This window comes from Onychostoma macrolepis, chromosome 17, assembly GCF_012432095.1.
Source record: "Onychostoma macrolepis isolate SWU-2019 chromosome 17, ASM1243209v1, whole genome shotgun sequence".
NCBI lineage: Eukaryota > Metazoa > Chordata > Actinopteri > Cypriniformes > Cyprinidae > Onychostoma > Onychostoma macrolepis.
Genome location: NC_081171.1, coordinates 14,886,354 through 14,899,278, shown reverse-complemented (window position 1 = coordinate 14,899,278; position 12,925 = coordinate 14,886,354). Strand labels below are relative to the sequence as shown.

Here is a 12,925-nt window from a genome sequence, read left to right as displayed (position 1 = left end):
GCTCTCAGTGTGTTTATCATGTCTGTAAGAGGGTTCCTGTAGTCTTGGTAAACCTGGAAATATTAGGGCATTTTAAGCCCTGGAAACTCATGAAAATGTTTATAGTGAACACACATGCTTCAGATTGTGCTCGGGCTCTAAAATATTGACTACATATTGTTTTTACGCAAGCGCAAACTATTTATTACTTTTTAAAAATCATAATCCAGGAATCCAAGTAACTGGAAAGGTAATGTAAATCGTTTTGCTCAAAATGTGGATCCCTGTGTAAGATCCAGTAAAACAACATTACGCAACACACGCTGACCTGACTTGAACTCAACAAGAAATACAACACACATTATTTTGGGGTTTTATAAACAGATTTTAATATATTTTAAATTTTTTTTACATTTTACAATTTATGAGGAAAGAAAAAAATTAAACCGACATGCATACCAACACACAAGCGCACACAAACAAAAATATCACAATAAAATGAATCAATAAAAATGAATTGATTGAAATTAGAGAGCTGCTTCTAATATTTTTTTTTATGTACAGTTTTCATAAGCAAATATGATACAATCGGGACATCAATTCAGTGTCTGATTAATGATCATAAGTGAGAAATAAAACACTGATTTAATGTTATCAGCAAAGATCCAAACTGCAAAATAAAAATATAATGCAAATAAAAGTATTCTCTGGGCCACCATGTTTGCATTCATCTCTCTCAGTAATATCAATAAAAAAAGATTATAATCAATTAGCTTTCAAAAGAGAGTAAAACAATAAATTATCTCAAACTCAACTCCAATAGGATTCAAAATTTAAAAGGAAGCATAATTCCTCTCAAAATGATAACATTTCTTAGAAACTTCAAGTACATAGATGTTTACCAAATTAAGTCAAAATTATCAAAAGGTCAAAGATGTTTTCTCCTCTACTCTGCAGCTAAACTGGAGACATGGCATCTTTGAGATCACCACCTCCGCAATGTGAACGGCACAATATTTGTTTAAAAGCAGGAGCATCCTGTAGTTCCTGATGATGTTAACACTTTTTACAATCCCTCGCCACTGATATCTACGTACTTCTCCGATATTCAGCTCAGACACTCAGCTAATCACAAAAGCATAAAGAACTTAGTATTCCATCACTGTCATATTTCCTACACAAGCTAAAAGAGCAAAAAATTCAATAAGCTATATAGTGTGTTATCTTGTGTCAAACTCAGTTCAAGTTTTTTTTTTTTGTTTGATGAGCTTTTTTACATTTTTAAAATAAATGAACTATATGTGTACTGTGCATGTCGCACAAATGAAAAACACTTAAAAACCAAGAGATTAATTATTTATGCTGACAGAGCTGTAAAATATATATATATATATTTTTGTTGCTTTTGAAATGTAAGGCATGTAAGGTAAAGGTAAAACTAATTTTAAAAAGAGATAAAACTGCATTCGATGTAGGAATGCATCTTCTGTAAACTTTACAGCAAAACAAGTTCATCATGCGTACTTGATTCTGAAACCACTAACTGCGGGAAAAAAAAAAAAAAAAAAAATGTAAGAAAAAAAAAAAGAAAACATGAGATCTTATGGAAGTTAACCCGTCCAGAAAAAGCACCTTGTACAACACAAAGATATTCTGGTTTACTCTTCGGTTTGTGAACTCAACAGTCTGACAGTTGGTCTTTGCTCTAACGGTTTGACGGCTCACTTCTGAGGTTACGATGTAAAACGTAAGCCTGCACCAGCACTGAAAATCTTTTCACAGCTAGAATCACGCTCAAATACTGTATATAGTGTAGCAAGGGCTTCATTTCTTTGGCTGTTGGACATCTTTGTTTTTGCTCATCGCCACCTCTCCTTTGCGAGCATCTGATGAGGTATTCTTCTTCACATTCTCTTTGGGTGGAGCTTTTGTAGACGGGTCATTAGCCACGCTGCTTTTGGCGGTCAGTGGTGCTGGTTTCTGATTGGCTGTGACTGGCTTGGTTGATGGTTGAGTGGTGGTTTTCCCTGTCGTTGGGGCAGCGGTTTGATCCATTGTGGTAGTTTTTGCCATCCCTCCAGCAGTTGGTTGATTGTCTGAAGACGTCTTGGCAACTGGGGTCTGTTTCGATGATGATGTCGAGTTGTGTCGCCTACGTTTCACTTCGTCTCCTGCGGAGGACGAGTGTGCTTTCCTCCTTACTCCTTCCTCTGCCATTGGTGGCTAAGAGAAGGGAAAGTAGATTTGGTTTAGAGTTCAACAGACTAATATTAACAGTTAGAAAGTGATTAAATGTATATTGACTAATCGCATTTATCCTATAAAGCATACTGAATAATATATGATACACAAATTTCTAATAAATCTACTAGCTTCTGATCAATAGTTTATACTAATATATATATATATATATATATATATACACACACAGATTTGTCTTTATAAATAAAATCAAAGATTTTAAAAGCAAAAAGTAAACCTAAGAATTATCTTTATATTGTTAGTAATATTTTTCATCAATGTATTGCACTGCATTACATGTTTTGTCCCCCACAATAAAAACTACAGAGCTTTGGCCATAAAACTAAGCATTTACATATCATCTTACTGATATAAAAGTATGCAAGTAGTCTGTTATACTGTAAATCTCATCAGATGACAAGCTATCAGAATTTCATTATACTTTTTGGCCATGTAAATATCAATAACTGCACCAAATTGCATATTTTTGCTCTATTTGGGCCTTAAAATAAAAGCTTTTTTACCCCTTTAGAATGAGCTCCATGTTAATTTTTATTATTATATGAGGCATAAAAACCTAATATGCATAAAAATTATAATAAATAATAAAACACACATGTAAACCTTTTTATTTTCGATTTTGTCTAATGGTTTATAATTTCAGAATTTGTATTTTTTAACTACTATTTCATACGTTAGGCTTTACAGGGTTAATGTGTTATTCTGGGATCACATTCACAGGTAAGACTGACGCTTATACTCACATCTACTCTGAAATCGTCAATGCTCTTGAATTTTCTGAGGTATTCCTGGAGTTTGGGGTCAATGGGCTGATTCTTCACCTTTGCGTATTTCAGGAAAGCCCAGAATTTCTCCAGTCCATATAGTTGACCTACACGTATACACAAACCCTCAAACATCAGATGCAAGCACATGGTGACACATCTTTCAGCCAAAAAAATGGTGGTTTACTAACAAGTTTCCGCCAATGTACTGAGTAAGTAAATTTCACCCACAAAACACCAGACACTGATATGACTGGTGATACGCAGCAAAGTTAAAAAGGCAAAATAAACATTTCTGCCTTTGCATGTTTTTTTTTTTTTTTATTTGTTTTGCCAAATTATGATTGCCTGACCTTTCTCATAGTCCTGGATGGTCTCCTCCTGGAAGTCCTTAAAGATGTCTTGTCTGAACCTCCGCTCTAGTCCATAACTGTAGAACCGGAACAGACACTCCAGTCCGTACCTGTTTAAACATTTGAACACACATTAGGAAACCAGTGTTGGCCTTCCCAGGTAGCACAGCAGGTTGTATACGAAAACCTTATGCATCCTTTACCAGTGTAATCATTTGCATGACTATCAACATTGCAAATACTATACATGCAGAAAGTCAGAGCTAGTAATATTTGCACTTGTCCAAAAAACAAGCACAAAATTCTGAAATATACTGCAATGATCTGGGTTCCCAAAAAAAAAAAAAAAAATCATGCTTTTGTTATAATTATTTTGTTGGTAACTGATTTTGTTACCAAAAATTGTTGGCAAATACTTTTTATTTTTATATTGGTGCATGAAACAAGATTTAAAGGTTTAGTTCACCCAAAAATGAAAATGAGACTGTTTTACTCACCTTCGAGCCATCCTAGCTGTATATGACTTTCTTCTTTCAGATGAATCCAATCAGAGTTATATTAAAAATTGTCCTTGCTCTTCTAAGCTCTATCATTGCAGCGGGTGGATGTTTGTTTAACAGTCCAAAAGACGTCAAATAAAGTGCAAATCCATAGTAAAACGTGCCTCACACGGCTCCGGGGCGAATCTATGCGTTTTTGTAAGAAAAATATCCATATTTCAAACATCATAAACACTTTTCTCTCACTTCCGCTATCTGTTGTACATGGAAGTCATTCTGGACGGATGACGTTGAACGTATGTGCAGCGTGCGCGTCTCTGAGATATGTTAGTCTCGTGAGTTTGTTTACAGGAACAAAGGAAGCAAAGTTTCCTTACTTTAGAAAAGGAAAACCAGTCTCCTCTTGGCTTATATTGAAATCCTTCGACATTTTTCTTTACAAATCCTCGGTTTGTACTTCTAATTCATTACTGGCGTTTTGTTTTGGTCTCTCTCTGCGTTCGTCACTAATCATGCAATACATACGTTCTACGTCATCCGCTGGAAAGGCTTTTGCGTACCACAGTTAGATGAAGTGAGAGAGAAAAGTTTATTACGTTTGAAATATGGATATTTTTCTTATAAGAACACATGGATTCGCTACAGGAGGCCTTTATTTACCCCCCGGAGCCGTGTGATGCATGTTTTATTACGGATGCGTGTACTTTTTTTGACGTCTTTTGGACTGTTAAACAGGAACACCCACTGACTGCAATGATAGAGCTTTGAAGATGCAGGACAATTTTTTATATAATTCTGAATGTATTTGTCTGAAAGAAGAAAGTCATATACACCTAGGATGCCTCGAGGGTGAGTAAAACACAGGCTAATTTTCATTTTTGGGTGAACAATGTCTTTAATGTTTAAGAATCTGCAAGATTTGTGATGTTGATAGCATTTGAAGTTCAAGATCCTTTCGATACTGTACATGATTTTAATATTGCATTATGAGTTTTGTTGATTCAAAAAACAAGTTAAATAGGAGTCCAAGCCCTCAGCACTCAGGATATAGCACTGTAATATACACACTTGCCAAACAACAACTAATACAAACAATCTGCGAGTAAACAACCAGAAGAGTTCATGCGTCACTGTATAAGAACCAGACAGACCAGAAAGAACAATGTTCAGACTTGGCAGCCATTTTAATGTGGGTGTGTTTGTATGTTGTGTTATGCAGGTCAAACATGAATGCCAACTTCAACATTCTCTCAACATTCTAATTGCTATGATATTTCATTTATATTTCATTATTTTTAAGAATAGACCATTTTTCAAGTCTTCTGTAAAACAAATCAAAATCAGGAGAATTTTGAAGCATCTGTAATACCAATGGTTTATACTACTGCTTATGCATATAGTCAGAGGGACTCATGAGCAGGAACCTTTTTAGTTTTGGTATGTCATTTATGTACCCTCTTGCCAAACTGGGGGCACTTGAGAAGGGGTCAAATGAACTTGGTTGACTTACTGCCTGGTTATTCTGGAATTCGCTGCCTAAATTCTCAAACGCTGATAACTTCTCCAGACAAGGTTCTGCAGATAAAATACCGAATTCAGGACTATTACTCTTACCTGTAGTTCTCCTTGGCATCCTCTACGGCAAACTGCTTGAACTCCTCATACATCTTCCTGTTGAAGTTGTCTCTGAGGAAGAAGGACCAGAATCTGAAGAGGGTGTTCATCTCCTGAGACTGACCCACACCTAATCGCTTCCTCTCTGAGGAAAGAAAATACACAAAATGAGAAATTTAAGTTAAGTATTTAACAAACAATCCGTAACGAACAACAGCTGTTCTGTATGTGTGTGTGTGTGTGTGTATATGTATGTATGTATATGTATGTATGTATATATATATATATATATATATATATATATATATATATATATATATATATATATATATATATATATATTTATTATATGCACACATACATACATACACATACATATATATACATACATACACACACACACATACATACAGAACAGCTGTTGTGTAAAAAACAAACAATCACTGCACCATTGAGGCATCGTCGGCGATATTTGTGGTAAACTTGCTGGGTGAAGCCGTTTTCTCTCAAAAGCTCATGGGATGGATGCCAGAACTTAGGCAGGGACTGCGGGGTGCAGCCGTAACTGCCTGACAGCGCAGGAGCTCCTTCTGACGGAGATGCATTCGAGCTGCTGTACAGAGGATGAGGAGGATAATGGGAGAGAAAGAAAGACTGTTAAGTAGAGCCAACTATCTGAAACTATTAGCTGACGTGTTTCAAGTTACAGAAAGATTTGCACCTCAGTGTTGAGGGCATGACATAAAAAAGCCACAAACCTGATGGAGGAAGTGCGGGGTCTGTGCTCTCGAGAGTCCATCACCCAGCCTACATGGCACTCCAGAGGAGGGTTAGAGCTGTGACGGGTTTTCCTCTTTCTCGGGGTCTAAAAGAGTGAGGGGGAGAAAAGAAAAATCAGAAATATGCACCTGGTTAGGATAAATGGAAGAACTCAGGCATTAAGCAAAAACGTTAAAGGCATAGTTCACCCAAAATTTTGTCATCATTTACTCACCCTCATGTCATTCCAAACCTGTATGAGTTTCTTACTTATGCTGAACATAAAAAGATATTTTGAAGAATGCTGGTAATCAAACAGTTGACTTTCATATTATTTCCTTCCCTACTATGGAAGTCAATGGGGACCAATAACTGACTGGTTCTTCAAAAGATCTTCTTTTGTGTTCAACATAAGAAAGAATCTTACACAGGTTTGGAACGACATGAGGGTGAATAAATGATGACAAAACAGGTAATAATCTCAGGTAATACATAAATATAGTTACAAAAATACACATAAAAGGTCATCCTTATAATCCCAGAATATGTTTTCCTAGTACAAACATACTTTTCCGTCAAGGTTGCCGCTGTCTTTGATGACAGGGTAGAAGCGTGGGGTTTTGGTGGGGTCCTGTCTTCCAGGGGTGCGTGGTGTACGTGGGGTGCGAGGCACACTGGAGGATTCTGGGACATCCGTGGGGAGAGAATGAGCCATGCTAGAATCATCTAAAAAAAGAACAGACAAAAAAATTACTTTTAAATAAATTAATTATTTTTTTATAATTACTTAATTGTTTGCTTGTTTATTCATAAAATAGATAGATAGATAGAGAGATAGAGAATCACCTGTCTGACATGGTGGAGGGGGCGGGACCTCCTGGTTGGGGTCAATGGGAAGTTTAGGGGTCAGAGTATCAAACTCATCTTGGCTGATTATGTTGATCTTTTTGAAGTTCTCCACATCCTAAAAATGTTGAACATATTGAAACATTATAAAGAGTACAAACAAACAGCTAAAAGAGGGCTAAAAGCATTAAAACTACAAGTAGAGCATCACACTCCTTAAAAACAAAGAGGAGAAGAGGAAGACAAAGTGCCCTGATGGGCTTCCAGTTTCTGCCTGTATGAACAATGAAGTCATAAGTGCTCTGTATTTGACTGCAGGCAGTGCACTTGATCAGGTTTACCAGCGGTCATTACTTGCAATGACATCCTTATAGTCCATCATAAAGACTCAAACCCATTTGGCCACTGAAAGTGAAGCTTTTAGGTCTATCAGAGGCAGTAAATCAGACATTGATACACACTGGTCACAATAGTACACAGAACATATTAATGTAAAAAAGCCACACTATCATAGTAATATCATAAACTCTAAATGATCTGAACAAACAAATGCACGTGTGCTCTTTTCTGTCATTTTGTGCTGCTGTTTATCAGGTGTCTGTACTTTGAACTTCAGTCCAAAGAGACCTTGGCACAGCTAACACAGGTGTTACGACTCCCATGAGAGGAAACAGGTGGCTACCCCCGACACCACTGTACAGTTCAAACACATATGTGTGTAAACTGTAAACTTGATATGACCTACTTGAGTTAAATTACAGTCACATTCTTTCAGGGTTTTTGACATTTGCAAATTGCAAATGACTGGCTCATACAACACCAATAAATGAGTTTTTATCCTGGAGGATCAAGACAAGAACTTTTCCTCTAAAAGAAGGCACACATCCTAGACCATATGCTATCACAGAGCTCTCGTCTGATTGGCTAACTGTGGAGGGTACATACAGGTATTTGTCACTGTTCTGTTGAAAACAAATGATAACACTGCTGGATTAACCAAACAATTTAAACCAGACATTGTAAAATCCTAATAAAACTGAATCATAACATGATATTGAAAGATATTAGCACATATAAAACCCTAAAGAGGTCTGTGATCACATGCCAAATCCTAGAGTGCACAGGTTGGTTGAGAAATAAATCAGCGAAGACACAATGTGCTGCCTGATGTGAGATATGAGATCTTAAGCAAATATTTCAGCATATTTTTGGTTACTACAGAGCAATTCCAACATTCAGGAAAATTCCCATGTTTCTGCTGAGCGTGGACATTTATCTGAACTCAACAACTGCTAAACTAACACCACAGTCGGCATAAACTTCTCTGTGTCTCTATTACACACTCAATTTGGATTAAAACTAATCTTTTTGTTTACAATATGGCTCAAAAGTTTGGGTTCAATAAGATTTCTTTTAATTAAATTAATACTTTTATTTAGCAAGAATGCATTCAATTGATCAAAAGTTACTGTAAAGACTTTTATATTATTATTACAAAATGATTTTATTTCAAATAAATGCTTTCTATCCATCAAAGAATACTTAAAAATGATCATATTTTCCACATAAATATTAAGCAACATAACGTTTTCAACACTGATGATAAGAATTTTTTTCTGAGTAGTAAATCAGCATATTAAAATGATTTCTGAAGGATCGTGTGACACTAAATACTGGAATAATGATGCTGAAAATTCAGCAATGCAATCACAGGATGAAATTACATTTAAAAATATATTAGAAATAGAAAACAGCTGTTTTAAATTGTAATACAAAGATACTTAGCATAATGTCCAAGCTGTTCTCTTCCATACAATAAATGTGGATGCTGACCAGTGCCAGCAGTGGCCACTATTCACTTTTACTATATGGAGGTGAGAAGTTTGGAAATTCTACTGAACTCTTTATTGCAACATGTAAATGGTGAATTATTTTTCTAATGTTAATACATAATTTAAAAAGCACAACCATTCTCACCTTGGCATTGGCACACTCTTGCTGCCCTTCTTCCTTTGTCCAAAGATCCTGTTCATAGTAGAACAATCCATCGTTAATGGCTTTAGCAAGGTCAGTTGTAATTTTGGCACGTGACACATGGTTCCCCGTCCGATCACCCCCAGGATGTTTCCGCAGGTGAGGGGGGGTCTGAGTAACAATCAGGATCTTGTTTACGTCTCGGTCGTCAAGTTCATCATCAGAATCGTCATCTGACCAATCAGTGAAGGTGTTCTTGCGAGGTGCTGCGAGTCTTTCCATTTCTTCATCAAACAGGAAGTCCAGCTCCTCCTGGTCTGCCTCAGGCTGCTGCTTTGGGCTGGACTGAACCAATTCTGTGCGCTCCTGAAGCAAATACGAAGCATCTCTTATTTACTTTTAATAAATATGAAAACAAAAAAAACAAAAGTCATGAAAGCAGGAAACACAGAAAGCGGGGAGGATACTCAACTGCAGATGGGGACAACTCGAGAAGGGGAGGAGGAGGAGGAGGAGGAGGAGAAGGAAGAAGAGGAGGAGGAGAAGGAGGAGGAGGGCTAGGAGGAAGAGGAGTTACTGAGGTCTGCACACCACAGGACAGGAGATGGAATAATGGAGAGGAAATGATGGATGAAGAGATATGGAGGAGGGAAAAGGAAAGAAGTGTGTGATCAAAATGCTTAAGCAGACTCCAGAGTTGTAAAAGAACTTAAAAAAATGAGAATTGGCCAAAAATTAAAAAGTTTTTTTTTTTTTTTATATTCTCCAAATTGATTTTGGTCCCCGTTTATTGTGTAACCCTATTACTTTGCTTCATGCACTGCATATCAGTAACTGGACAATATTTTAATTTATTGATTTTGTAAACTGTTATATTTTTTAAAAAGAGATTTATACTTTTATTCAGCAAGCGTGTATTAAACTGATGAAAATTGACAGTCAAGATATTTATAATGTTAAAAAAAAAAATTCTATTTCAAATAAATGCTGTTCTTTTGAACTTTCTATTAAAAAAATCCTGAAAAATACATCATGGTTATCACAAAAATATTAAGCAGAACAACCGTTTTCAACATTAGTAAGAAGAAATGCTTCTTGAGCACCAAGTCAGCATATTAGAATGATTTCTGCAGGATCACATGAATAAAATACTTTAAAAAATATATTAAAATAGAAAACAGTTGTTCACATTACTACTGTATACTGTATTTCTTTACAGCATAAGAAACGTCTTCAAAAACATTAAAAAAAAATCTTACCGACCTCAAACTTTTGAACAGTACTGTAAATGTAACTGTTCATGCTCATTTTCCATAGATTTTCATTTAGATTACCTCTACGGTCAACTAACAATCTTTTAAAGTTATTCTTTAAAAAAAACAGCAACTATGTTAAATGTAAATCTGTAGACTATAATGTTGTGACGGCTAAATTCACTTGTAATTATTTTGTTGTGCTTCATTTTACTTTTTTTTTGTTTTAGACAAAATAACATTTAATTTTAATGCTGTTACATAAAAACAATTGTTGGCACAATGATCAGAATTTAGTGCATCACTACAAAACACTGTGGCATGCATCACTAGACTAGGATCTGAAAGTACCTTATTTTTTCCAGAGGAGTTTCTATGTCGTTTTTCCACCTGTATCCACGACTGGGCGTCTGGATCAGAGAGACGGCTGAACCGCTCTTTAGGTGTATTCCTGTCTTCACTAGAGCTGCTTCTTGAGTCTGAAGGAGAGGATTCGTTGGACTGAGGTTTGGCTGCATCTGTGTCATCACTAGTTTGGCCATTTACCAGAGCAGGTTCAACTATGTGCTGACTGACTGGGGAGGATGACACTGTGGCACATGCAGAGAGAGAGAGATTGTCAGCAAATACGTGAGCGTGATGAGGGCTACTATTTTCAGAATCAGGCAAAATAACAGTATAATTGCAAAACAATACCGCAAAACAATGATAACAGTGGAACACGTCAGAACCTGTGCTGAGGGAAGTGAATGTCTGTCCTGGGACGAACTCGGGGCAGTGAATGAGCTGGGAAAAATCTGTGCGCGGGGAGTCCAGAGGGGGACCTGGGATGGGCCAATGCTCAGGCTTCTCTTTCCTACGGATCTGTTCATCAACAAGCTCTACGACTTCACTGTTCTTCAGCGCCTGGACATATACACAAAAACCAGATATAACACAGTCTAAAGATAATAAACGCTGACAGAGCAGAGGTAAAGGGTCAACAGTCACCTCCTTAATGAGGTTGATATCAGTGGTGAGGGCCTGGACTCTGTGGAAACTGGCGATCAGAGAGATGGGCAAAAAGCCTTTTGAATCCATCTTTCTCCGCAGGAAGAAGTCACGCTCCAGGTTTGGAAGACTGAAGTAGTATTCACTAAAAACAAACAAACAGCCATCTATAAACTCCAAAATAATAATTAAACAGCACAGTTTTACATCTGCTGCCTCTAATTACTGTATATTTAAATACTAACTACAAAAATAACTACTGCATGTCACGTATGTGCACAATTAAGATGTAATTACATACACATCTCATATTTTAAGCTTTGTACTTAACACACAAAAAATACAAATAAATGCAAATAAAAACAACTATAATACCTCTGAAGAGCATACAAATATATATTTGTAGAGGCTCATTTAATAGTTTTATTTGTTGCATGCCCATCTGGTATAATGGCAATGAAATGTTTTTTTTTATACAATTCACCTTTAATGTGTATAAAACTATAAAAAGACAAGAAAACAGATTTTAAAAAGTCAATAAAGTGAGTACTAAAGTTCTGAGAACATTAGAGCAAATTGTGAATTTTTCTAATACATATATTATTATTATTATTAATTATATTACAAACAAATCAAGTGAAATACTAAATTGAAAATATAATATTTCTGAGTATCTTAGTATTTCATGCCTCTCTTTTAATGACAGTAGCACGTAAGCTACATGAACAGAATTCAATATTTTTAATTCATGTAATTTTTCAAAATCCTAAAAGTCTAGATTGAAAGAACAATCTCAGACTTTTAGACCACAATTTATCTGTAAGGCAAAGTCTTACAATGTATTGTAGTAGAAACTTGCAGTAGAAATTAATAATAAACAATCATCATCATAACTTTTGATAAAATTTCAATAAATAAATGCAATTATATGCATTTAACAACATGTTTTTCCACCAATATAAAAGAATACAGCTATAATATAAAGAAGTCTTTTTAAAAATGTCCATTAATGAAATTTATTGCAACAGTGCATTAATATTTAACAATATTCAATGTAGTGCAAAACACATGTAAACAAATCCAAGAGCAGCATGGTATTACAGTCTCGTTCTATAACTGCTGCAATAAACAAACTAACTGTTATATGTGCAAAGACAGAACTGACTGGATGTCTTGGGAATAAAGACAGAAATCTCACATCCCTTTAGTTATCTATCCATTCTTCCCTCTTTTTTTCCAGCAACATTTGCATTCACAGATCAGCACCGCTTCACTTTCCATCTCTGTCCTCTGGGTATTGTGTATTTTGTGAGGTGAGGAACACAGCAGAGTCCCACAGCAGACGACACAGAGCCTCTGGCAAGATTCCAGTGAGACCAGGTGCAGTGAGACCAAAACTGCAGACCAGACCTCCTCTATCACTGCTGAATTTCATATTTAAATATTGTATAGTAATCTTATAGAGCCTTTGTGGACAAGCAGTTAGGAAAAAAGTTGATTACGTTTCTCCTAACACATTCAAGTTCCTACACAGTACCCTGATGAGGCACCTGCAGGTGGAACTTGAGAGACATGACCGATGATATACATCAACCAATCAAACGCCTCCTCAATGTGTAACATACAAGAAC

At 36.0% G+C, this 12,925-nt stretch overlaps 1 protein-coding gene across 2 annotated transcripts in view; it reads right to left on the bottom strand.

Moving 5' to 3' along the window:
- Positions 1–346: 346 nt before the first annotated feature.
- Positions 347–12,925, bottom strand: part of larp1b (La ribonucleoprotein 1B) — a 29,127-nt gene continuing 16,548 nt past the window's right edge. Inside the window, exons 7-19 of one of the 2 annotated variants that reach the window (XM_058749121.1) lie at positions 11,295–11,439; positions 11,036–11,210; positions 10,656–10,894; positions 9,524–9,634; positions 9,055–9,417; positions 7,078–7,195; positions 6,800–6,957; positions 6,231–6,337; positions 5,922–6,085; positions 5,473–5,617; positions 3,359–3,468; positions 2,985–3,112; positions 347–2,202 (exon numbers count right to left, since the gene is read on the bottom strand). In XM_058749121.1, coding sequence (XP_058605104.1) covers positions 1,804–2,202; positions 2,985–3,112; positions 3,359–3,468; positions 5,473–5,617; positions 5,922–6,085; positions 6,231–6,337; positions 6,800–6,957; positions 7,078–7,195; positions 9,055–9,417; positions 9,524–9,634; positions 10,656–10,894; positions 11,036–11,210; positions 11,295–11,439 — 2,362 coding nt within the window. In that variant the 3' untranslated portion in view covers positions 347–1,803. The remainder of the gene's footprint in view (positions 2,203–2,984; positions 3,113–3,358; positions 3,469–5,472; positions 5,618–5,921; positions 6,086–6,230; positions 6,338–6,799; positions 6,958–7,077; positions 7,196–9,054; positions 9,418–9,523; positions 9,635–10,655; positions 10,895–11,035; positions 11,211–11,294; positions 11,440–12,925) is intronic. The other variant, XM_058749122.1, reaches the window with a different exon arrangement.